At 48.7% G+C, this 24,543-nt stretch overlaps 1 protein-coding gene across 6 annotated transcripts in view; it reads right to left on the bottom strand.

Annotated features, from left to right (window-relative positions):
- Positions 1-24,543, bottom strand: part of SUSD6 (sushi domain containing 6) — a 91,318-nt gene that overhangs the window by 24,074 nt on the left and 42,701 nt on the right. For all 6 annotated transcript variants that reach the window (XM_029238337.1, XM_029238341.1, XM_029238343.1 and 3 more), the window contains exon 2: positions 24,097-24,301. In XM_029238337.1, coding sequence (XP_029094170.1) covers positions 24,097-24,217 — 121 coding nt within the window. In that variant the 5' untranslated portion in view covers positions 24,218-24,301. The remainder of the gene's footprint in view (positions 1-24,096; positions 24,302-24,543) is intronic.

Below are 24,543 nucleotides of genomic sequence, written 5' to 3'. Positions count from 1 at the left end.
CACACACACCAGCACTTCACAAAGAAGCCAGGACTGCAGCCAGGGTGCAGAGGTTTGCACAGCACCAAGGGAAGTCAAGCTAGTCAGCACCTGCCACAGGCCTGTTACTCAGGATGACAGCTCATCCTGGGTTTCCCCAGCCTCTTTGCCTTGTTGATGGAAAAGGTCTTGTCACACGCGCAATCAGGGATCCCAGACGCCTCCAGCCAGACCTTGCAGTGAAATAACGTTAGCAGAACAATAGTTCCTTCCCCACTGCCGGGAGCAACTTGGCCTATGGGAGACAGAATCCATGTGCTTCAAAGACTCCACACAAATGGGTGGGCAGTCCTTTGGGGCTAGGCCATTTGTACTCGCAGCCCTTGTACAAAACCAAATGAAACCATACACCCCAAGACAGCACAGAAGTTGCAGAGCAACTGATTCTGAACTCTGGGCCTCCTCCTTTCTCCCCAACAATCCCCTCAATTTTCCCAGCTAGCCTCACCTCTCAGAGGGACAGAGAAAAACAAACGCAAAGACAGCTGGGCCTTCTGCAAATGTGGGCCGGGCCACTAAAGTCAAACCTCGCTTTAGGGACCACCCTGTTACTCAACTGTAACAAAGTGATTACTCAGAATGGTTTTAGCAGTTTATCTAACCAGCAATCCAAACAGAGTATCTAGGGCCTTAGTTTTCACAAAAAGGGGAAGAAAACACTGGTCTTTTTACATGAGGTAAAAGCTGAAGTTTCAAGGCTCTAGGCTAAGCCCCGGCACCTCCCCTGCACCAGGGCCCCAAAGCCCTCCGTGGAGAGAGCCAAGGCTGGCAGCTGAGCCTCTGCCTGGCCTACACCCTGGCCTGGTGACAGGCTGGGATGATCCCCAAAGAGGAAATGCTCACTTCCCAGGGCTGCAAACTTGACATCAGCCCTGGCCATGCTGTGCGTCCGTGCTGGGGAGCCTGGGGTGGGTCAGCTGGGAGTGGCAGGCCAGGCCCAGGCCCAGCAGCTGGTACGGAAACTGTGATTCCTTTTCTGACTTAGGCGAACTGGGCAGTACCTCCCTTGGCAATCATTTACTTTTCCCTCTTTCTACTGGAAATTAATAGATCTTGTGATATGCAAAACGTGTTTATGCTTGTTTGTCCCCACCGATACAAACTCTGTCAACAAAAATTTATTTTCTCAATTTCCATTTTCCTCAAAGAGCAGCTACTAGACAGTCTATTAAGAAGAGCACTTTCTGGGCTTCCCTGGTGGTGCAGTGGTTAAGAATCCGCCCACCAATGCAGGGGACACAGGTTCGAGCCCTGGTCCGGGAAGATGCCGCAGAGCAACTAAGCCCGCGCGCCACAACTACTGAGCCTGCGCTCTAGAGCCTGTGAGCCACAACTACTGAGCCCGTGTGCCACAACTACCGGAGCCCGCGTGCCTAGAGCCTGTGCTCCGCAATAAGAGAAGCCACCGCAATGAGAAGTCCACGCACCGCAACGAAGAGTAGCCCCCGCTCGCCGCAACTAGAGAAGGTCCACGCACAGCAATGAAGACCCAGCGCAGCCAAAAATAAATAAATAAAATAATTTTTTTTTAAAAAGAGCACTTTCTGACTGATACTCTTTGATGTTATTTATAATCCAAAGTTACTCAAATTCCTTATTTAAAGTTGTTAAGGGGGTGCAAGGCACAGGGGACGGTAATAGTACTCAGCACTGGCAAGGATTTTGGAAATAGCACTCTTTCACTCCTGATTAGGCATGAGGTGACTTGTGTCACCTGGATCTGAGCAATCATCCCTGGTCAATCACATCCTAAAATGACCAGCTGGAGGGATGGAACTCACTGCACCTTGTGCCTGGCTCCACTGGGCCCACCAGGGCACATCACACCTCCACGGTGGGCCTGGTCAAAGCTCAACTCGAGCTGGCACCTAATGGCTGGTCCTACTCAGCCAGCACTAACCTCATGGCCTGAGTTGCTGTGCCCTGCCAGGGAGAGCTGCAGGAGGCCAGAGGCCACAGGCACTGTGGGACCGTGCTCACTCAAGACAGAAGCCTTCTACCAGCACCCCTCCCTCCTAGGACCCAAGTACAACTTCCTTCCAAGAACTGTGGATGGAGCTGGGGTTCTCCTACTGCCCACCTGGAGGCATATTCTAACTCACCCTGATGAGCTAGTAGTCCCCCAAACCACATTTTTCCTAATGATGCTCTCTTCTCAGAATCTTTGAAAGTCTGCCAATTTCTTTCTATATAAGTCTGTGTTTCTCCTGGATACGCCAGGCTCTCCACAATTCGGTCTGTCCCATTTCTCCAACGTCAAGTCCCACTAGGCTACCCATACTGGCCTTATTCACCCACACTCATGGCCTCAGATGGGCCTTCTGGCTCTTCTCAGCTCCTTCTTCCCCTCCTCTCAATATCCTTCCTTTCCCTCCATCAACTCAAACCCCTCCCATAGTGCAAGGCCTGGTCTTATTGCTTTCTTCTACAGGAATTTCCTTTCTCTGAACTAAAGTGCCCAAGACTACACAACCTAGCCCACAGTTACATACCATTTTGTTCGCCATTGCTACGTGGGAGTCGGTCTTACCTCTCCAGGGTACCGTGAGCAGCTCAAAAGAACAGAGAACCCACCTTCACCAGCCTGGGCACATTGAAGGCACTGAACAAATACCTGATGGAGCTTGTGTCCAGAAGGGCTGATACCTCTTACAACGTGGACTGATTAAATGCTTAAAAAGTCCCCAGCTCTTGCTTCTCAGGGAATCTCTCCTCCCCACACCCCACTCCTGGACCCAGTCCTGGCAGACTCGGAGACTTCTGCCAGCATTCCAGCTTGCATCAAAGCGTCAAACAAAGGATTTCACAACGCCCCCACCCCGCTTCAGGCTCCAAAGCTCTTCAAGGGCACCCTGTTTAAACAAGAGGTGCAGTATATTTTTGGGAAATGATGAAGCAACTTCCCATAAGAGAAAAGAAAAAATTCCCCAAGTGCAGAAGGCTTCTTGGAAAACAAATAGAACAGCTTCCCTTGCCAGGGCAGAGAGAAAGGATTTGACATCCAGGCTCCTCGTCCTTGGCAAAGAAGCCTGCTGTGTGGGAACAGGGGAGACAAGCCACACGGGGAGGGAGGAGGCAAATCCTTATGGCCAGATGTAGAACACAGCAGTTTTCAGAGTTGGAGGCCCAACCTAACACCTCATTTCACACTGTCCAAGGTGCCACTGGGAGCTCCACAATCTTCTCTTCCTCTTACACACCTTAAACAACAGACGTGACCCTATGAAGTTGGGTGCTAATGCAGTATTTCACATACACCAGGAACACTGCTACTTAAAAACAACTGCACAGGGAATTCTCTGGTGTTCCAGTGGTTAGGACTCAGTGCTTTCACTGCCAGGGCTCAGGTTCAGTTCCTGGTGGGGGAACTAAGATCCCGCAAGCCGTATGATGCAAAACAACTGCACAGTGACTCCTCTGGTGGATGGTAAAATCCTTTTGCAGTAACCACACTCTTGGACTTCCCTGGTGGCGCAGTGGTTAAGAATCGGCCTGCCAATGCGGGGGACACGGATTCGAGCCCTGGTCCGGGAAGCTCCCGCATGCCGCGGAGCAACTAAGCCTGTGCGCCACAACTACTCGGCCCGAGTGCCACAACTACTGAAGCCCGCGCGCCTAGAGCCCATGCTCCGCAACAAGAGAAGCCACCGCAATGAGAAGCCCACACACCGCAACGAAGAGAAGCCCCCGTTCGCCGCTACTAGAGAAAGCCCATGCACGGCAATGAAGACCCACCACAGCCAAAAATAAATAAAATAAAATAAATATTAAAAAAAAAAACACACACTTTTTTTTTTAATGGGGGTGTGGATTTTGTAATTCATACATTAGGTTTGGTTATTAGGATTGTTTTCTCACATATTGCAGAGTGTCTGCGTTTCAGGGGAGGGGGCATGAGCAAACTGGGATAGAAGGAGAAAATTCCTATCATTGTGCTTGATCTTCAAGGCTTAACTAACTTCCCCTCATATTTCATCTTTATAACTACTACTAGTCAAACAGTACAGCAACATTAGCAGTACTCTTCACATAAGAAGAAAGAAAAGCATCACCCACCAAGGAAACCTCTCAGGTCCATATCCATATAAAGACCTAATGTTTCCATACCTAGTAACCAGCATTTGTGTGTTCAGACCTCACTTCTTTGGCATAAGCCCCTTCTCCCTGAACTTGAGAGTTCACGTCCACCTGGACTGTTTACATGGACCAGAAGGCAGTGTGCAACACGTCAAATCCTAGCTTTGCCCTCATCAGCAACACGAGCCAAGGAACAACTCTTCCCCTTCTGCTGTCCTACTTTCCCAACCTACCTAGTGACCGTTCTCAAGAACCAACGGAAGGGCCATAAACAAGCTGCCAAAGAAAGTCAACTCTTTCAGACACCATAACGGTGTGAAGAAGGCTCCTGCAAGCTTACAGTCTTGGACTTGAATCCTTCTCAGGTACCCACCCCAACCTCTTAACAGCAGGCACACAGGCCTGCAGTCTTTCCAGCAGGGGCCCCCCTTCTCCGTACCCACGTGGATTCCTGCTACAAAGCTCTTTCAGAAACTAAAAGTTAATCTACCTAATCTGCATCTCTAACAGATTTCGAGGGTTTGTGAAATTTTATTTTTTAAGCCGCTGAAGGGGAGGCAGGAGGCTGGGTGGGGCTGAGTGGGAAAAACAGCAACATCTAGAATCCCTTCCCCGAGCAGGGCCTTTCTGCTGGCAGCGTTAATGCATACGTACAACTCACGCATCGCTTTTACGATATGCCAGTCAATTTAAAAAAAAGTCAATTTATTATTTTTCAAAATACGCAGTAACTAAACTGTTGGTAGGGAAAGCGAGGGACTAGGCGCTTTCATTCGGCTGTTCAGCACATTCCCTTCCTGCAGGCAAGATATGCCGGAAGGAGATCTATTAGGATGTCTACATCAGCTCCTTAACCACAAAAAAGAAATCCCCTCCTCCTACTAAAGAACTGGGATGCAAAATAACAACAGGAGTCAACAAGGTAAACAGAATTTACAGGGAAGGAACCTGTGGGGGAAGGGATGGAGATGTAGCAGCTGTCCCCTAACGAAGCCACAAGTGAAACAAAGACTAAAAGAAACTAACTCCAAGCCTTCATTTTAATCGGAAACACTGAGTTAGTGGGGAGACAAAGATGAAAAGGGATCATCTTCTCAGAATTTATATTTGCGTTTTGTGGGGACTGAGAGTCAAACAAGCTCTCAGATGGGGAGCAACATGTGAGATGGAGGGAACGGCATAAGTGAGGCACTGGGGGCACATTCGATGGTGTGTTATGGGAATGATAAAATGCCTGGTGATGTTCCAGGACGGAGCACAGGCTAGGGAAGTGGCTAGAGAGAAAGCACAGGTGAGGGTTACGCTGCTAGGGAGTACAGACCTTAAGAGCAGCCTTAGAGCAAGACCTGAATTTGTTTTCGTTTGTTTTAAGGGGAGAAGTATCATGCTACGTCTGAGATTTTAAGTTATTCTGGCAGCAAGGTGGAAGACAGATTTGAGGGGAGGGCGGTGGGGAATACACTGCAAACAGAGGAATCAGTAAGAGTCTGGTGAGAGGTGATGAGGCCTGGGATGTCAGTAGTGTTATTTTTTTCTTGGAGGGGCCACCACTATACCCCTCACTGTAGTTAACCTGGTGGCTGCCTGCCCACCCACTGCCCTCACCGCCCCCAGCCCAGCCCAGACACAACCAGGAAGAAGAAAGCTAGTGCTTCTCTGACAGGAACTCAAATGTCCGGGGCTTTAGAGAGGGGACGCGCTTCCAGAATCCCTGCCACTAGTGAACTCTGGTCCTCTGGACAGCAAGTTGGCAATGAACTAATGATGAACACAAGGATCCAAAATGAGCACGTACAGCATCTCAAGGAGAGACTGCTGGATTCTGCAAAATGCTTGGCGACTATCTTGAACAAAGGGCTCTGGAAAAAGTGACTAAATCCCTGCCTGCCCTTCCATCCCTTCCCACGCCCCCCCACAAACCCCCCCCCCCCCCCCCGCCAAAAAGAATTCTACTATAAAGGTAGGTGTGGAAAACGTTCTATTCAGGCTATACAAATGTTTTGAGAAGGTGTAAAATTAAGCAGCTGACGGGCCTGGGAAATGGCAGATAGCACCCACAAGAGTACATTCCTAAACTTCTAGAAGAAAATATGAGCCCATCTTCATGAAATTTGGACAGAATTTCTTAAGCAAGTCAAAGGAAACATTTCACATATACACACTACTATATATAAAATAGGTAACTAATAAGGACCTACCGTATAGCACAGGGAACTCTACTCAATACTCTGTAATGACCTATATGGGAACAGAATCTAAAAAAGAGTGGGTATGTGTGTATGTATAACTGATTCACTTTGCTGTACATCTGAAACTAACACAACGTTGTAAATCAACTATACTCTAATAAAAATTAATTTCAAAAAAGAAAACATTCCAGGAAGAAAAAAAAATATGAATAAAGTAGCAGTGGTTCTCAGACCCCTTGTTCGCAAGCCCCCCTTACACTATCGAAAATTACTGAGGACCCCCAAAGTTGTCTGTGTGTTACAGCTATCAATACATACCACAGTTGAAAATAAACCTAATTTTTACTATTTATAAATTCATTTAAAAATAATAATAGGGCTTCCCTGGCGGTGCAGTGATTAAGAATCCACCTGCCAATGCAGGGGACACAGGTTCGAGCCCGGGTCCGGGAAGATCACACATGCCGCAGAGCAACTAAGCCTGCGCGCCACAACTACTGAGCCTGCGCTCTAGAGGCCGCGAGCCACAACTACTGAGCCCGCGTGCCACAACTACTAAAGCCCGTGCGCCTAAAGCCCGTGCTCCACAGCAAGAGAAACCACTGCAATAAGAAGCCCATGCACCACAACGAAGAGTAGCCCCCACTCACCACAACTAGAAAAAGCCCGCGCGCAGCAACGAAGACCCAACGCAGCCATAAACAAACAAATAAATAAATAAAATTTTAAAAGTAAATAAAAACAATAACAAACATCAGAGTGATTGTGTCAACACATGTCATGTAGCCTCTGGAACTCCATGACACACCTCTGAAAGAATGAGTGCAAAAAGGCAAATAGCATCTTAGTATTAATATGAAAATAGTTTCAACCTTGTCAGCCTCCTGAAAAGACCCCAACGACCCTTGAGAACCACTGCCATAGAGAAAGTTAAAATAATCTGCAAACTGGGAGAAGACAGTCAAGGAAAATACAAAATTCAAGCCACGGAGAGATTCCATTTTATATCCATCAGATTGGCAGAAATTAACATCTAACAATACAAGCTGTTGCAAAGCATGTGGAGAACTAAGAATTTTCGTATGTATCACTAGTGGTGAAAACTCATACAACTACTCTGGAGAGCTACTTGGCAACATATAGAAAGCTGAAGTTGTACACTTCTAATAATCCAGCAACTCCACTGCTACATGTATATGCCAGAGAAATCTTGTATACATATTTAGTACACATGTACAAGGATGTTCCTTGCAGTACGTTCCTAACGATGAAAAACTGAAGTCACCTGTATGTCCATTAATGAGAGAATGGTTACAAATATTCTGGCATATTAACACAATGGAATAATGCTATACTGTAGGTAAAACAAATGTATCAACGTGGCTAAATTTCAAAAACAATGTTGAACGAAAACAGGAGGCTATAGAAGATAACATGCATTTTAAAACATAAAATGATACAATAGTCAGGAGATGGAAACAACCTAAGTGTCCATCATCGGATGAATGGATGAAGAAGATGTGGCACATATACACAATGGAATATTACTCAGCTATAAAAAGAAACGAAATTGAGCTATTTGTAATGAGGTGGATGGACCTAGAGTCTGTCATACAGAGTGAAGTAAGTCAGAAAGAGAAAGACAAATACCGTATGCTAACACATATATATGGAATTTAAGAAAAAAAAAATGTCATGAAGAATCTAGGGGTAGGACAGGAATAAAGACACAGACCTACTAGAGAATGGACTTGAGGATATGGGGAGGGGGAAGGGTAAGCTGTGACAAAGTGAGAGAGAGGCATGGACATATTTACACTACCAAACGTAAAATAGCTAGCTAGTGGGAAGCAGCCGCATAGCACAGGGAGATCAGCTGGGTGCTCTGTGACCACCTAGAGGGGTGGGATAGGGAGGGTGGGAGGGAGGGAGACGCAAGAGGGAAGAGATATGGGAACATATGTATATGTATAACTGATTCACTTTGTTACAAAGCAGAAAATAACACACCATTGTAAAGCAATCATACTCCAATAAAGATGTAAAAATAAATAAATAAATAAAATGATATCCTATATCGCTTAGGGATGCATGTATAAGTATGTAAAACTTGTACACGTCATATAAAAAATACAAAAAAAACCACACACCCCACTAAAACTCAACCTCCACAGGCTGAGGGCCCTTAAAAAAAAAATGCATGTAAATACATGTATAAGTATGTAAAAACAGAGGCATGGTTGGAAGGATACACATTGATTTAGCATACTGGCTATATCTCTGGAGAAAAAGATCTGAAGCAAACATGGCAAAATATTAAATCTGGGTGGTAAGTACCCAGGTATGTTAGTCTCTGTATTTTTTTAATGTCTGAAAATTTTCATTGAAAAACTAAGAATGGGATAATAGATTTAAAGTGGTTACTACCTGAAACATATTGCACATTTACTATAGGTATTTCACAACACCCCAAAACTCAGGCACGTCACTTCTCTCTTTTTTTTTTTTTTTTGCGGTACACGGGCCTCTCACCGCTGCAGCCTCTCTCGCTGCGGGGCACAGGCTCCAGACGTGCAGACCCAGCAGCCATGGCTCACGGGCCCAGCCGCTCCGCGGCACGTGGGATCCTCCCGGACCAGGGCACGAACCCGCGTCCCCTGCATCGGCAGGCGGACTCTCAACCACTGCACCACCAGGGAAGCCCAGGCATGTCACTTCTTAACAGGGTATTTAGTAACTTGGTAAGTTTTCTGATTCTTCACAACCACCCTAGGTCCCATTTGGTCCCCAAATACAGACAGAAATCTTAAGATTCACCAAGACTGCCAACTCCTATGGAAGACAATGGATTACCTCTTTCAGGGCTCTCAATGTATATGACCCTCAATCCCAAAGAAGTTTCCTCCACCTACGCATTGACTGACCCTTGACTGCTCCCACCCCCAAAACTCATCTGAAAGCTAAGATACCAAACAGCATCTGTAAAAATGCTTTTCCTAAAAGTCAGAGGCACATGCAGTAACTGAGCATGTACTGTTTTGAAGGTCCTCAGCCTCAATGGCCCCACCACCTGCCTTCAATTCAAGACAGCAGCCAGACTGACCCAGCCACTGTCAGAGTCAACTTCACTTACATCATTTAATACCACTCCTCCCTTTCCTCCTTAGTTTATCCTAAACACTTAGTCCTCAGGAGTGGGCTCTCTATGGTGTCAAAACCCAGATCCCCAGCCCCTAATGCTTCCTGCAACATGGAGGGCATTTCCTTGGAATACAGCGTGTCTCAGAGGGTAGAGGCCACCCTCACGACGTGCAACAGTGTGTTAAATAGCTTCTGCCTCTGGAAGGGAACAAATGAAACCTGCACCCTTGCTTTCTTCTGTTCAGGAAAGACAACTGAAGAGCTGGGAGACTGATATTATTTTAAAACTTTTAAAGAATGCATATTGCTGGGTTGCACTCCAGACTGACTGAATGGTTCTTTGTGGGCATGGGGTATGCGAATCTGATTTTAAAAGCACAGTAAAGTTGGAAAAGCATCACCCCAGAGGATGTTAGTTCTCTAAGTCTGGTGAAGGACTCAAACCTCACCACCTTTTCTGTATCCCAGAGCCCTAGGTGGCCAAATACCAAACTCCCCTTTCCAGCTCTCCCTTGGTTTGGATCCTGCCTTCCCACCAGGCCCAGCGTTAAGTCTCAGCTCTCTGGAAGCCTTCCTGGATGACGTCAGGGTTAATTCTCTTCTTTCTAATAGCACTCAGTACCTGAACCACTCAAGATGTATTCTGTCTTATCTTTCTCCCCAATTAGACTATGAGGACCTCAGTTTCTGGCAGAGGGCCCAGTGCATACATAATAGCTTCTTAACACTTCAGTGGCTGAAATAATCCTAAAGACAATGGCATGGGAAAGTCAGTGTGAAACACACACACACACACACACACAATGTAGTACAAAAAGTATTTATTTCATTTGCAAAGGGAGGACCTGGGTTCAAATCCAGCTTTACCCTTTACTGGCTGTGATAAGTTACTGTGAAGACACCAGTATGACATGATATACAAGAAGGTGCTTTACATTCTGTCAATTGCCAACAGTAGTAAGCTGTTACAGCTATTGCTACCCATTATTTCTCTGATCTCAGGAGGTGGTTCATATTATTTATTCCTCTTCAGAGCCAAGAAAGGAAAAACACTGAAACAGGCATTCCTACCATAAAAACACACAGAGAAAAGCCTTACAGACAATTCCCACGGTCTGCCTGCTGGAACCTCAGCTACTCAGCCTCTGTGCTTCCACCAGGGCAGGGAGGAGGGGCAGGGAAACACTCAGTAACTAGACCGTGCCTGGCACACCCAGGAGGTCTGTAAATGTCGAGTGATGAAAAGCCTGCATACAGAACTTGGGACAAGAGAGCATCCTCACAGTGACCCCTTCCCACCTGCACACCAAGAACTAAGGAGAGTTTTATAGGAGCAAGGGGAGCCTTAGGCCCCCAAGTGGGTGTAAACTGAAGAACAGCGCCAGTCTCAGCTTCTGGAAGTACTGTCAAAGCCGGTCGTTAAAATCATCCTCAAACTGCTCTTCCAGTAAATGAAAAAGCAGCGTGCAGTATCCAGCTGCCTCAGATTAAGGCAGGGGAGTGGGGGGAAATGAGAAACAGAGTCAGGATTTCCAATTACTGCTAACATGAGGGTATTCAAAAGGGAGGAAATTAATGGAATCATCAAAAGGCTGGTGATTTCACTTAAAATGAATTAAATCAACCTCAGTCTTTTCCCTGTTTCAAAGCAGACCTCAGGCTACTCAGTTTGAGCTGCCTGAAAGCCACCCACGCAGGATCAGAGGGGCTAAGTGACAATTAGCCAAGGCTGGGAAATCTTTCATTTGCCCCTTCAGAAAGAGGCTGGAGAGACAGGGTCAGACAATGGTTCTGAGGCAGGATGTGCTAATTTTCTCCAGGCCAGGAGTCCTTTAGTCTGCCAATACAAACAGCAGGAAATAAAGGCTGTAAACCGGGTCAAATTCAATCTGAAGAACAGCAAACTCCCCTAGGATGGCAAAAACATTCTGTAACTCACAGCTACCCCAGACCAAGTGGGCAAAAGAGAGAAGGGAAGAAGAAGACTGGGGAGCTCTGGATGTGCCCCTCACACAGATGGCGTATGTAGGGCCTTTGTGATCTCCCCAGGGACACCCCAACCCCTACACACACAACGTACAAACATCAACGGCTAGCTCTGTCAGAGCACAGAGTAGTTAAAATGAGCACAGAGGAAGAAGAGAGAGGAGGGCGAAAGGACTATTACACGAAGTTAAGCAGGGAGAAATCAAAGGAAAGGAAAAGAGGCACATGGATACACATCCCTCTATTCCATCCACCAGCAAATATTTTCACAGGCCTACCATGAGCACTGTGCCAGGCAGTGGGGAATGTAGGAGCACCTGGAAATGAGAACTGATCAGACAGCCTGGGAAACACTGCGGTCGACAAGTGTGATGATCTGGAGTAAAGGGATCAGCACCCAACAAGGATGCTAAGTCATTCCTCTGTGGACAGTTTTATGGAAGCAGCATAACTGTAGAGCCCAGAGGCTCTCTAAAAAGACAAGTTACTCCAATTTCCAAACTTCTCTAGTTTCACTTTCCAGATGGGATTCTGGTTCAGTACTGCGTGTCAATGGGAGTTTTCACACACATTAAAAACTAAAAAACAGGGCTTCCCTGGTGGTGCAGTGGTTGAGAGTCCGCCTGCCAATGCAGGGGACACGGGTTCGTGCCCCGGTCCGGGAAGATCCCACATGCCGTGGAGCGGCTGGGCCCGTGAGCCATGGCCGCTGAGCCTGTGCGTCCAGAGCCTGTGCTCCACAACGGGAGAGGCCACAACAGTTGAGAGGCCCGCGTACCACAAAAAAAAAATAATAATAAAAAATAAAAATAAAAAACAAGTAACAAGCAAGCAGAAGTTCCTGACCCTGCAGAGGAAGCTGTCAGAGAAGGCATTAAAGAATATGCAGTATCTAAGCTCAAAGGGCCCTGGAGCGCTGGTCCAACCCTTACCTCACCGCTGAGCAAAGTGAGGGGCCTTCAGTTACTGCTTATTAGAGGCAGTACAGGGGCTGAGGCCCAGGACCCCAGCTCAGGGCCCTGCTCTTCATACCACAGATCCCAAGCTGGGGCAAGACTTTCTAAAATGCAGACTTTTGGAGCTCACCGCTGCCTAAGAGGGCAGAATAAGAAGTGGAGGGAGGAGATGCCCAAGGTGACGCCTCCAGGGCTTCACCAGGCCTGGCCCCTCCCTCTCTGCTGGATAGTCAGCAAGGACCAGAACCAGACTGGTGAAGGTAACAAGAGGCCTGCCAGCATCTCCCTTAATCATTTAACCTTTTCTCAGTTTTCAAGTTAGGCTGGTCCACCTGCAGCATCCTATTTCTGAACTTCCTCTCTCCCCAGAGGTTCACGACCTCTCCAGCCCTCTGTCTCCACCTTATCAAATTTGCTCTGGAAGGGTTAAGTGGGCTTGTTCAGCCCCATTGTAAACTGGTGATTCTCAAAGTGTGGTCCCCAAACCATCAGCAGTAGCCTGTAAGAACTCAGTAGAAATACTGACGCAAACTGGAGGTGGCGGTAGGGCCCAGCAATCTGGGCCCTCCAGGGGATTCTAACGCACACTCAAATTTGCCACCTAATGGTGCTTATAACGTACATGCTTCAGCCTGTTGCTTCTCTCACAAGTAGGTGACTTAACTGGCACAGCTGAACGACCTGAACTTCAAGCCCAAGAGCCCACGGAGCTGCCACTGGAGGCAGGAGGAGCTTCCCAACCCAGCATCCTCTTCCCCCGTTTCCAAGGTTCAAGGCCTTGTACAAGAAAGTACACAACCTGTCCTTGAAGCTGTGACCAGAGGCTGGAAAGCACAGACTTGGGGAGAAAGGTCTCGAGGACCCTGAAGGGCCTGACCTAGTAATGTGAACAAAACGGAACCTCCCTTCGCCAGCTCTACACTGCTGAGACCAGACTTCAGAAGGGACGACGGTGGACCAAAGGGCCCAGGCCTCTTCCTGACTGGAGAGTTGACATTGACTCTGATCTGCCCAGATGCCATCCTGCCCCACGGAGGCTGCAGTACTTGTTCTGCAGGAAAACTGGCCTGGGTCAGACACTCAGGGAGTTGCCTGATCCTGCCTCCGTGGGGCTTTACCATGGGACCTGCAGAATACAACGGGCACCTGCTGTGGGTGCCCTGACACACTGGGTCACGTCGGGGTGGTGAGTGGGTTTCCGCTGGTGTGTGCCAGGGAGCAGGTACCGTGGTGCAGAATCTGGTGCCTCAGGTATCGCCAACCACAGCCTAAACAGAACAGGACCCGTGTCCAAACCTGCCGTAATTAGCCTTCTGCTTCTCTAGCTTATACCAGGCCCTCATTCCTAGTAGGGACTCTGGGGCTTCCCAGAGGAAAATGGACGTCAGATTTCTAGGCCTCTAAAATTCCTGACTACAACAACTTTGTCTGACATGACCATGTCTGTGAAAAAAAAGACTTTTTAAAAGATCCCTCCATTTCTCCTCTCACCTTCTCTATTCTCAGGAGTGAGGCATTCTCACATCTGGAGGTCCAAGCTTTAGACTCCATAGATTTGGGCTTCAGACTCAAGATTTGGGGCTCTGTTGGAAACTTTAGTTTGATCTCCTGCACAAAGGGGGCTATCAAATGCCAGCCTCCTGCCCAGGGATGGATGAAGGATTAACTGGTTAGTATTAACCAAGTGCTTTGAGCAATTCAGAAAAGAGATACTCTCTTTAAAAAAAAAAAAAAAAAAAAAGAGCACTATAATAATCCTTTCCATTGGAATAGACTTTTATTATTTTCCCAGAACTTTTACATATATTATCTCACCTAATCCTATCGTTCACACTCTTAATTATTCCTGCAGGGCCAGGGTCTGCCATTACTGGTAACAGAATTTCTGTTACTGAGACCGACTGCAAAGTTTCTCAAGTGCCTGACAAATTGTTACTGAGACGGACTGCAAAGCTAAGAACAACAGCGTGGAGAACGGGTTCCTCTGCTGAAAGCCTCTCTCAAGAAACTCGAGACACTGGGACTTCCCTGGCGGTGCAGTGGTTAAGACTCCATGCTTCCCCTGCAGGGGACACAGTTTTGATCTCTGGTGGAGGAACTAAGATCCCCACATGCCACGTGGCCAAACTGGAGACACATCTCTGCCGGAAGGCACAGTGGTTCTCTGCACCCTGAACACATCAAATCACAGACAGTCCTCACCGCGACAGCTCCAGTCACTGCGGCCTGACTCCAGCTGAGGGGTCCTGGATACACGCGCATGCCTGTGGCCAGCTGCTCCTCTCTCCTCCCTTCCTGAGCATTAGGAACTTCCCCATGGAATTCCTGACGCAGAGGTCTACATGGGGACCCTGTGCAGTGCATCAGACTGGCTGCAATAAGCCATCCTTGTCAGGCACGCCCCCCACGGGTTGGCTGGGCTGAGGTAAGAGGATGAAGGGCCTATCCTGAGTGACGCCCTGGAGGGGCAGCCTCACTGAGCCAGTCACTTCCTGTTCCCACAGGCAAACAGGAGCCCATTCTTCTCAACCCCATCTTCTCCACAACTTGTACCAAAATCAACACCTTCTGCCAGCCCTCCTTATTTCCCTGTTTAGACTCATTCAACCCTTAATCCATTAACTGGTGTTTGCTTTTTTCTTTAACCCTTTGATCTTTCACATCAAGCTTGTTCCTCCTCCATGCCCCCTACCCCTCCACAGCTCTGACAGCCAGCTAGGAAGGGCACCTACCTGCCTCCACCAGCATCTTACCCCCTGGGAGCTTCCCCCAAACTGTGCTTCTGGTGATGTTCAGCCCCATCTCTGAACTCTGAGGCTAAGGACAGACTTCATTTTTCTTTTCTGAAACCCCAGCTTCCAAACATACTCCACCAGGGACATCCCTGGTGGCGCAGTGGTTAAGAATCTGCCCGCCAATGCAGGGGACACAGCTTTGAGCCCTGGACCCGGAAGGTCCCACATGCGGCAGAGCAACTAAGCCCGTGCACCACAACTACTGAGCCTGCACTCGAGAGCCCGTGAGCCACAACTACTGAAGCCCGCGTGCCTAGAGCCCGTGCACCGTATGGAGGAGTAGCCCCCGTTCGCTGGAACTAGAGAAAGCCCGCGTGCAGAAACAAAGACCCAATGCAGCCGAAAATAAATAAATTAATAAATTAAAAAACAACAACAACAAAAAAACATACTCCACCAAAGTAGAAGAGACCACTCATTTATCCAGCAGGGTAAGAGGAAAACCAGTTTAGAGAACAGAGCATATTGGACTTCCAAAGTTTCAACAGAAGTGACAATGCAAGTTCCAAAGGAAGGAAGAGCCAAGGTGAGCACAGCAGACACGAAGCTAACTCTCTCCCTCTCCTCCCTCCAGACTGCCCCCAACATGCTGGCTGAGGTGACACAGAGTAACATAATGACGGTAACACCACAACCCTATACAGTAAGTATGTTATCCCAATGTCACACCTATGAAAACTGAGGGACACTGAGAAACTTGCTCAAAATTAGACAACATGTTAGTGGCAGAATTAGGATTCAAACCAGCCTGCTTGGCCCAAGAGACTGCATTCTTTTTTTTTTTTTTTTTTTTGCGGTACGCGGGCCTCTCACTGCTGTGGCCTCTCCCGTTGCGGAGCACAGGCTCCGGACGCGCAGGCTCAGCGGCCATGGCTCACGGGCCCAGCCACCCCGCGGCATGTGGGATCTTCCCGGACCGGGGCACGAACCCGTGTCCCCTGCATCGGCAGGCGGACTCTCAACCACTGCGCCACCAGGGAAGCCCCGAGACTGCATTCTTAACCTTACTATGCCATCTTGTCCCCCTACTCGCCTCCAGGTCTCGGTGTACACTCCTCTCCCTCAGAGAGGCCTTCTACGACCACCCCTATCTGAATCAGGAGCCCCGCCCATGTGTATCCCAGTGCAGCAATGGCTTCCCTGATCACAGCAAGTATCTCACAGACTGGAGCTGGCACAGTCGCAGCACTCAGCAGGCGCTCAGCAAATAACTGTGGATAAATCAGAGTCTGAACCATCCCGTCTGCATCCCTCCTGGTACAAAGTACTGTTCCTGGCTGCAACCGCCCACCTCTCACAGGCTGACTGTGAGGACCAACTAGGTGTGATAACTTCCAACAAGAGCCAGTCCAGTACTTGGCCCCAGGAAGCCCTTCACGGCATTACCCATCTCCTGCTGTCCTCCCTGCCCGCCTTATATCAACACACATTTGCTAAACGAGCTGATGCCGCTTATGGAAACACCAAACCCGATCTGTCCCAGAGCAACCCTGGTCATTAGGGTTTGGAACAAGTCCATATAGGGCTTGTGTGTCATGATCTGCAGAACTAAGAGTTCAGGTTCCCCAAAGCTGAAGTCTTAACAAGCTGCCCAATCCCTTCAAATAATCAAAGACAGTTAAGATTCTAGGAGTTGGAATCCTGTTCATAGGAAAAACTCTCTGACATCCTCCCAAGAGAAAGGACTGAGACCAAAGAGCTCCTGAGAATTCCATTCAGCAAATACACACATAGCCTACTCTCCTTCCTGCAGACCCTATTAATTCTAGTGGTAAGGGGATGGGTGGTGTCTCAGAGGAGGTAACTTTGAATTTGGTCTTAAAGGATGAAGTGAAGTACAGGAGGGAGGGGAGGCTGGGATTCCAGCCACAGGAATCTAGCCACTCAAAGAACAGCGTGAGGATAGGCTTGACTGTGCTAATGTTCAGGGAAGGGGAATAAGGAGTCCCCTTAGCCTTGACTTTAGGGACAGAGGTAGAGGGAGCTGTGGGTGGGGAAGGGAAGCCACACCCATGCAAGCTGCCTTTCCCCCCCCTCCAATGCCAGTATATTTTTAGAGCCAGCACAGTTCTCACATGCACTCTTCCACATGACTTCATTCCCCGTAGGTAATGAAAGCCTTCCTTTCCTCCCTCTTCATCACCTAAAGGGACCCACGCTGGGTTCAAAGATCCTCACTCGGGCTGAAAGTCAGCGCACTCTGTGATAAACTCTTCTGGGCAGCCGGCCCAGTCCCACTCCCTTCCTCTCAGAAGAGCCCCACCACCTGCATCCCCTGAGGCATGAAGACACTTTCACATCCTCCTCCACTCCCAAGAAGGTTGTGGACAGAATCTCACGGGGAACCCCAGATCAGGCTGCTGCTGCTCGCAGGGCCGTGGACTCGTCCTGCTTATCCTCACGCACAGGACAGGCCATGATCCTGCACAATCCTGCCAGGAGTGACCCCCTCTGGGATGATCACTGGCCTGGTTATAACAAAGTACAAAGGACTTTGTCTCTGCCCTCAACGAGCTTATATGCAAACACTTACAAAACCAAGAACAAAGAACACGAACTAAGATCAAGTGGCTCGTGTACAGAAGACTCAAAGATCAGAGACTGACGGGGTCTACTGTGTGACAGGTAGAAAGCAGAGGGCCACACAACCTACTGATGTCACCACCTAACTTCCTGGACCATTAATTAGCAATTCGGGGCGACCGTGCATGGTTTTCAGGAGCCCGAGTGGGGCTGCACTGACTCAAGACACCACTGGGTCCTCTGCAATCTGGCCTCCAAAGTAATGAGACCAACCGGGAAGCAGAAACATCCAAGGCTTCTCTCCTGTCGGCCCCCGTACCTTGCTGTGCCAAGATCAGTGCTCGGCAAATACTGACAGGTGACTCCCCACGCCCACTCAGTCCTTGTCTGGTGTGTGACAATCCCAGCGACATTCTCTTGTGCCTCCCACCATTGCCAGAGTCAACAAGGCTGAGCTGTCAGTACTCCAGCCAGTGACAATAAACACACAGGTCCCGCCCTCTCCCAGGGAGACATGTGTCCACTGCACGTGAAGAACTGATCGTCGGGCCCATTGTATTTCATAAAGTGTCACTAGTTACTCAGAATAACAAAGGCTAGAGCAGAATTATTTTATAATCCTGAGGGAGTACTTGGCCATAACTTCCTGAAACACATTTCCCCTCCTTGGTCGAAACACCTAAAATACTTTTGTGAATTTGAAAAGAAAAAACGCTTTGCAAAGAATAAACCTTGATGAGGATCTGTTTGTGTTCCCTGCACGACTTCCCAGAATTTTGAATGATTAAACAGTTGTACTTTTAGGGACTTCCCTGGTGGCGCAGTGGTTGGGAGTCCACCTGCCGATGCAGGGGACGTGGGTTCGTGCCCCGATCCGGGAAGATCCCACATGCCTGCCGCGGATCGGCTGGGCCTGTGAGCCATGGCCGCTGAGCCTGCGCGTCCGGAGCCTGTGCTCCGCAACAGGAGAGAGGCCACAACAGTGAGACACCCGCGTACCGCAAAAAAAAAAACCAAAAAAAAACAGTTGTACTTTTAAAAGATTTGGCTACTGGCAAAGCTAACAAGTTAAAGAAGTTAAGCAAGGGGAAAACCTTGTCTCTGGGGAAGCAAGTGAATCTAGGAAGGAAAAGGCTTCTTACAAGAAGAAATGCTGTCCAATATAGCTAAGCAGGAGGAGGCAAAAGGACTACCAAAATGGAGAGACGAGAAGAGAGCTCTTAATTTTTAATTCTAATGTTGTATTCTCACGGATGTGTTTAGGAATTCTTTAAAATGTAATCCTTCCATCATACATCACTGTGCTGATGAAATGAAATACCTCTTTAAAAGAACAGACCCTTGGCATTCTCAGATTTTTAAGATTTCAAAAAAACTCTGAAAGTTCCTAACAAATAGCAGCTTTGAGGAATCCCAGCTCTGAGATGCCAACAAGACAGCCTCACGGAAGGGAAGGGCTGGCTGTGAGATGTCCTAGCTGACACCTCAGCACAAACAGCGCAAAGGGCCACGGCCCCTCTTCTCTGCTTGGCTTCATGCGTGAGATGCCAACATGTGGCATTTGAGAATTAGGAACCTGTGAACTATGAAGGACTCGTGCAGTACGTGTCTAACTCTGCTCAGGATGTGCTGAACTGAATCCAAGAGAATCCAAGACACACGGAAGAAACAAGGAGCTCCTTCCAACCCGAGCCAATCAGCTTTGGTGTCATAAGTGTAGACTGGTATCAACTGGTGCTAGCATCTGGTCTTCAAACCTAGGAATTACTTCTTTGTATGCCAGTCAATGTCCTAAGTGCTTTATATATACTATCTTATTTAATCCTCACAACAGTGTATTAATAAGTAAGAGTATCTAGTGTCTTCCCTGTTCTAGGGAACATCGACAATAATGTCTGGAAGATTATCCAAGGTAATCCAGGCAGCTAGGCGTAGAGGCAGCGTTCACCCTCATCTTCCAGTGAATTCAGAGTTCACGCTTCAGGTTGGCTGAAGGTGCACTGGGTGAACAGGGCTGGGAGAAACCAGCGGCCAGCGCCCCCCTCAGTCACACCACACCGTGGCAAAGTTGTCTCTAAACACTGCTGTCCCTCCGGGCCCCAGAGCTAAACACAAGGCGGGCCAAGGTCACTCCTGATCTGGCCCCAGTCCAGGCAGCCAGCTACACCAGTACCAGCCACCTGGGATGGGAGGGCTGCTCACATCCTCGCAGGCTCATGCTGCTGGGGTGACGCAGAAGAAAGGAACCTCCAGTGGGTAAGAGGTGGTCAAAGAATTCATCTGAAAACATACCTAGAATAATTAAAGACTCTGAGCACTAACCCTAGTTGGGTTTTTTTTTTTTTTTTTGCGGTACGCGGGCCTCTCACTGTTGTGGCCTCTCATGTTGCGGAGCACAGGCTCCGGACGCGCAGGCTCAGCGGCCACGGCTCACGGGCCCAGCCGCTCCGCGGCATGTGGGATCGGCACGAACCCGTGTCCCCTGCATCAGCAGGCGGACTCTCAACCACTGCGCCACCAGGGAAGCCCTTTTGTTTTTTTTTAAGCACCTGTGACCCCCTTTTGTGGAAAGAGTTGGGCAGGTAAGGATAACCTCTAAGCTTGCAGTTAAGGATAGGGTAGTGGGGCACCTCTGTTTGGTAGGTGGAATCTGTGTCTAATGAGGGCTTTCACCCAGATGAGAGCCACTGAGGTGTTCGGTCTGGTGGACTCCTGTCTTCTTTTGTTCGAAAGTTACAGTGCAAAGCTCGTACCATGCGTTGGCAATGGTCTAAACATGGCACAACAATCAGCCTGCAGAGGATAATTTCTCAATGTCTTTTCATGACGCCAGGGTTCAGCAAGCTCTGTAATGACCCATCCAGCCTCCTACCACAATCCCCAGTCTTTTTATAGTCACAGGTAATTACACCATGGGGAGATTGCATCACGACACCAGCAGCTGACAGGAAGATGCTCTGCGGATGTTTTGGGAACTACAGCCGCATTTAGCAAACAATTTGCTGTGGTCCCTATTGTTCCTTTCCAAGAATAGAACTGCCTTGGCAAACCTTGTGCTTAAACTGGGACCCAAACCACCAAGGGCCACTGTAGATAAGAACAGAAACAACCACAGAGGTAAACATGGTAACCCAGAGATGACTCCTGCATCCTATATCCAGGGAAGAAAACAGATGGTGCCTCTCTTCCTCTGTCAAAGTTACCCTCTGAAGGGTGATCTGAGTGCTCCAACAGAGCAACACAAGAAACAGGTCTCAGAGAAGCCTGCCACTCAGCACAGGTAGTACAGTTCTCAGCAGAGCATGGGCAACACAGTCAGACATACTGCACGCAAATCCAAGCCCGCTTCCCCACCTACGACTGAGTGTCTCTGACCAAGTTACCTAACTTCACTCTGCCTCGTTTTCTCACTTGTCAAACAGTTACATGACCATCTAGCTCACAGGCACTCTGAGAACTTCACACGTGATGACACAGAGCCCGACACGCAAGTGATGCTCCACAGGCATCGTTTCCCTACCTGTTCTCTTTTCCCAGTTCAGTGTATGTTACCTCTGACTCCAGGTCCCTTCAGAGACCGTGAGGTGAGCCAGGCCACCTGCCAACATCTCTCTCTGCCACAGCAGTGCTAACGGCCGAAGCCGTATCATCCCCTGAGAGCCTAGCTCTCCACATGTTCCATCTTCAGTGAGCACTAAGTGCCTGGCTTTCTCCCTCTGCCACACGGAAATGCAAATGGCCGCCTTCCCCGCTTAGGTGCCTGTGTGATGTTTAACATGGCCGCTGAGTGTGTGGCAACATCTTCAAGGAAAAAAAAAAATCAGAAACAAGTAAAATACTAAGTTTTTTTCAATAAATATGCTCAGAACAGGGAGAGAATGGAAGTTAAAAGCTTTTTACATGAGCTAGGTTGAGACCATCAAACTATGCAAACATGGAAGGCAAAAGGGATTCCGGAAGTAATCAATCCTTCCTCAACTGGTCAAGTTTGACACCTCCTCCCAACCCCTCATCCCCAACCCAAAAAGTGACTCTGCATCTCCAGTCTCGTTTTTTAAAGACAGCGTCGGATGTCATCCACAGGAAGTCTCTTGCCCAACGTGACTCCACAGGAGGTCAAACACCGTCTCTGCTGCTGTTGTTATTTAGGAATTACGCTAAGCATTTTTATATGTCAAGGGCCTTCCAATCATTTTTATTACACAACACCAATCTAACATCCTTAAGTATCTTGTTTCTGTTTTACAGGGCACACAAAGAGGTCAAGGGATTTACCTAAGGCCACACACACAGCAACTTTCTTCAGGTCACAGGTAAAGAGATCTGTGACCTTAAGATCTCTTAAGGAGAGAGATCTGGGGGAGGCTGCTACACAGCTGGGATCCTAATTCCTCCCTAGTCCAAGAAAAGCAAGCTGGGTAGCGTGAGCACAGATCTTATTTTTAAATCTGGTCTTCCCCTGCAGGCTGTGACCAGGTGTGAAGAATAAGATACGCTTCCTTTTGCCACCCTGAAAAAGGGAACTTTATCAGTAACTCTCTCCATCTCTGCTACAGGCATGACCAAGGGGCAAGCTGAACCCGATGCCTCCGTAACCACTTCTCTGTTATAACTCCAAATCTCCAGCTGCAGATAAGAGGAACCAGGATGGAAAACTGAACTTTGAACATGACATAGGTAACTTTTCCCAGAACTTTACCCCAGAACTCTCAAGTGCCTCTTCATACGTGATTCTTTTTTCTAAACCTGAGCAATTATGGCCAAGACTAGAGGCGCCTGTGGGACTTATGACCAGAGACTGTGCAGGCCAGCGCCTCACCGAGGGTGCCCACTGACCTCTGTCCCGTGGGATTCTCACCGTCGCGAATGTGCCGGGACACACGAGCATATCTACTAGAGCTCACTTTAAAAAGGCCTCTGGAATGGGTATTCAGGGGAAGCTACAGGAGCAGGTAAGAAATGCAGGAAAAGGAAGAGGAGACCTTGCCTGACCGGAATTGCCTTTCCTCGACTTCAGAGTATCTGAGAGCCTTGGTTTCTTGGCAAGCTTGCTTGGCACGCTGCTCAGGGCAGGCACAGCCGTACAGGTGTGCTCTGGGTCTCAGGCCAAGGTGTGGGTACCTCCTTCCCCCAGAAGCCACTCCAGAGAGAGGGAAAAACATCGTAACTTGGTGCACTGGATCGAAGTAATGATGAAACCCCTTCCCCTGCCTGCACCCTGCTCTGTGCCAGTACGTTTGTTTTATGGAGAGTAAAAAAGACTGGGCAGAGGGAGTGGGGTGGCAGGGGAGGAAGGATTCTTTGCAGATGGGGGAGGGAAAGAAAACAACAGAGCCAACTTTCCCATCCTGGTCTGAGCCCACACTACAGATATATTTTTCCATACTGGAAAATAATAATCCCTTTATTCAGCCAGTCTGGAAGCATCGATCCCTGATAATTGATTTCAGACCTTGAATGGAAAGTTGGGAAGGTGTGGGTAGCTGGAAAATGGGGTGGGGAATGGGAGGAGGAAGGGGGGAAGCCCATAAAAGAGAGAGTGGCGGTGTACAGGGGATGGCTTAACGGAGCTAAAGAGGCTGAAGGCATCAGACACTGAAGGCAGATGCTCTGCCCTCATACTGCCATGTAACATACCAGGACCGCTTCCCCAGCAGAGCCCTGGAAGAGGATGGTGGTGGTAGCGCACCAGGCACTAGGCGAGGTTCTGGTCCAGGCACTGCCGTGAGCTGCCCTAAGGCCCTGGGCCAGTGCACAGCCTCTGAGGTCCATCCTAGCTCTGCCCAGTCAGTCCTTCCTTCCTTCCTACTCTGATAGCCACTCCATTCATAGGCATTCTTACTGAGCACCGTCTGTTCTGGGCTGGGGGTAAGGTGGCAAACCTCTGCTATAAAGGGTCAAGCATTTTAAAGCGTACATATTTTAGGCTTTGGGGGCCACATGGTCTGTCACAATTACTCAACTCTGCCATCTAGCACAGGTGAGGGAACTGAGGCTTACAGAAGTAGAGACTCGCTCTCGGTCACAGAGCCAGCAAGTAGCAGGACTGGGCTCTGAAAACACGCAGTGGATTCCAGAGCCGGCACCCCCACCTGCACGTTGCACCCTGAATCCTACACCTCCGTCCCACCCGTGACTACAGCCGGGGGAGGGGAGTGGTCACGTCATCCCCGCAGGCTCCTACACCCCCACCCCCCACTGGCTCACTAGGCACCTCAGCCACCAGTCCCACGCCCTCAACTGGCTCCCTGCTGTACCAACAGAACAGAAGCCCCCACTCTCTGCTCCCCTGCTAACGGCGCCACAGAGAATCCCTTCTCCCAGCCTTCAGGAGAAACAATGGTACTGAGTCTTCTCCCTCCCACACACAGGAGGCAGGCTGGGGCTCACCTGAGGCAAGTCCGTCTCCAAGGAGGGTGCTAAGAATCACCAGCAGAAGGAACACTCCATGTCCCACGGAGGCCACGGCAAACAATGAGGTGCTCTTTGGTGCTATCCTGCCATGGCACATCTTTCATCCGTCCAAGTTATTTTAAAACGAAAAAATTTAAAAGCCAGAAGTAAGAACACTGAAGTCAGCCCTGGGTAGATTCACCTATAAAAAACAAACCAAAAACAAGGACATAAGTGAAAACTTTAGCCATAAGTTAGTTACAATAGGCACTTTACGGTAAGGAAGCCATAATCACATACAAAGTTGAAAGAATTCTAGCAACTGAATCCCTACTGCCAGGAGAAGAGACAAGCACATAAGCGGCTTTCCAACTCCTCCCTGGGGAAATGCCAAGGCCCGAAGCAAGCTGCCATTGGCGTCAGCATCCGGGCGCCAGATCCTTG

The sequence above is a fragment of the Monodon monoceros genome, unplaced genomic scaffold (genome assembly GCF_005190385.1).
Source record: "Monodon monoceros isolate NGI ecotype Baffin Bay Population unplaced genomic scaffold, NGI_Narwhal_1 Super_Scaffold_21, whole genome shotgun sequence".
Taxonomy (NCBI): Eukaryota; Metazoa; Chordata; class Mammalia; order Artiodactyla; family Monodontidae; genus Monodon; species Monodon monoceros.
Note: the sequence above shows the minus strand (reverse complement) of the source record. Positions and strands in the feature narration are given on the sequence as shown.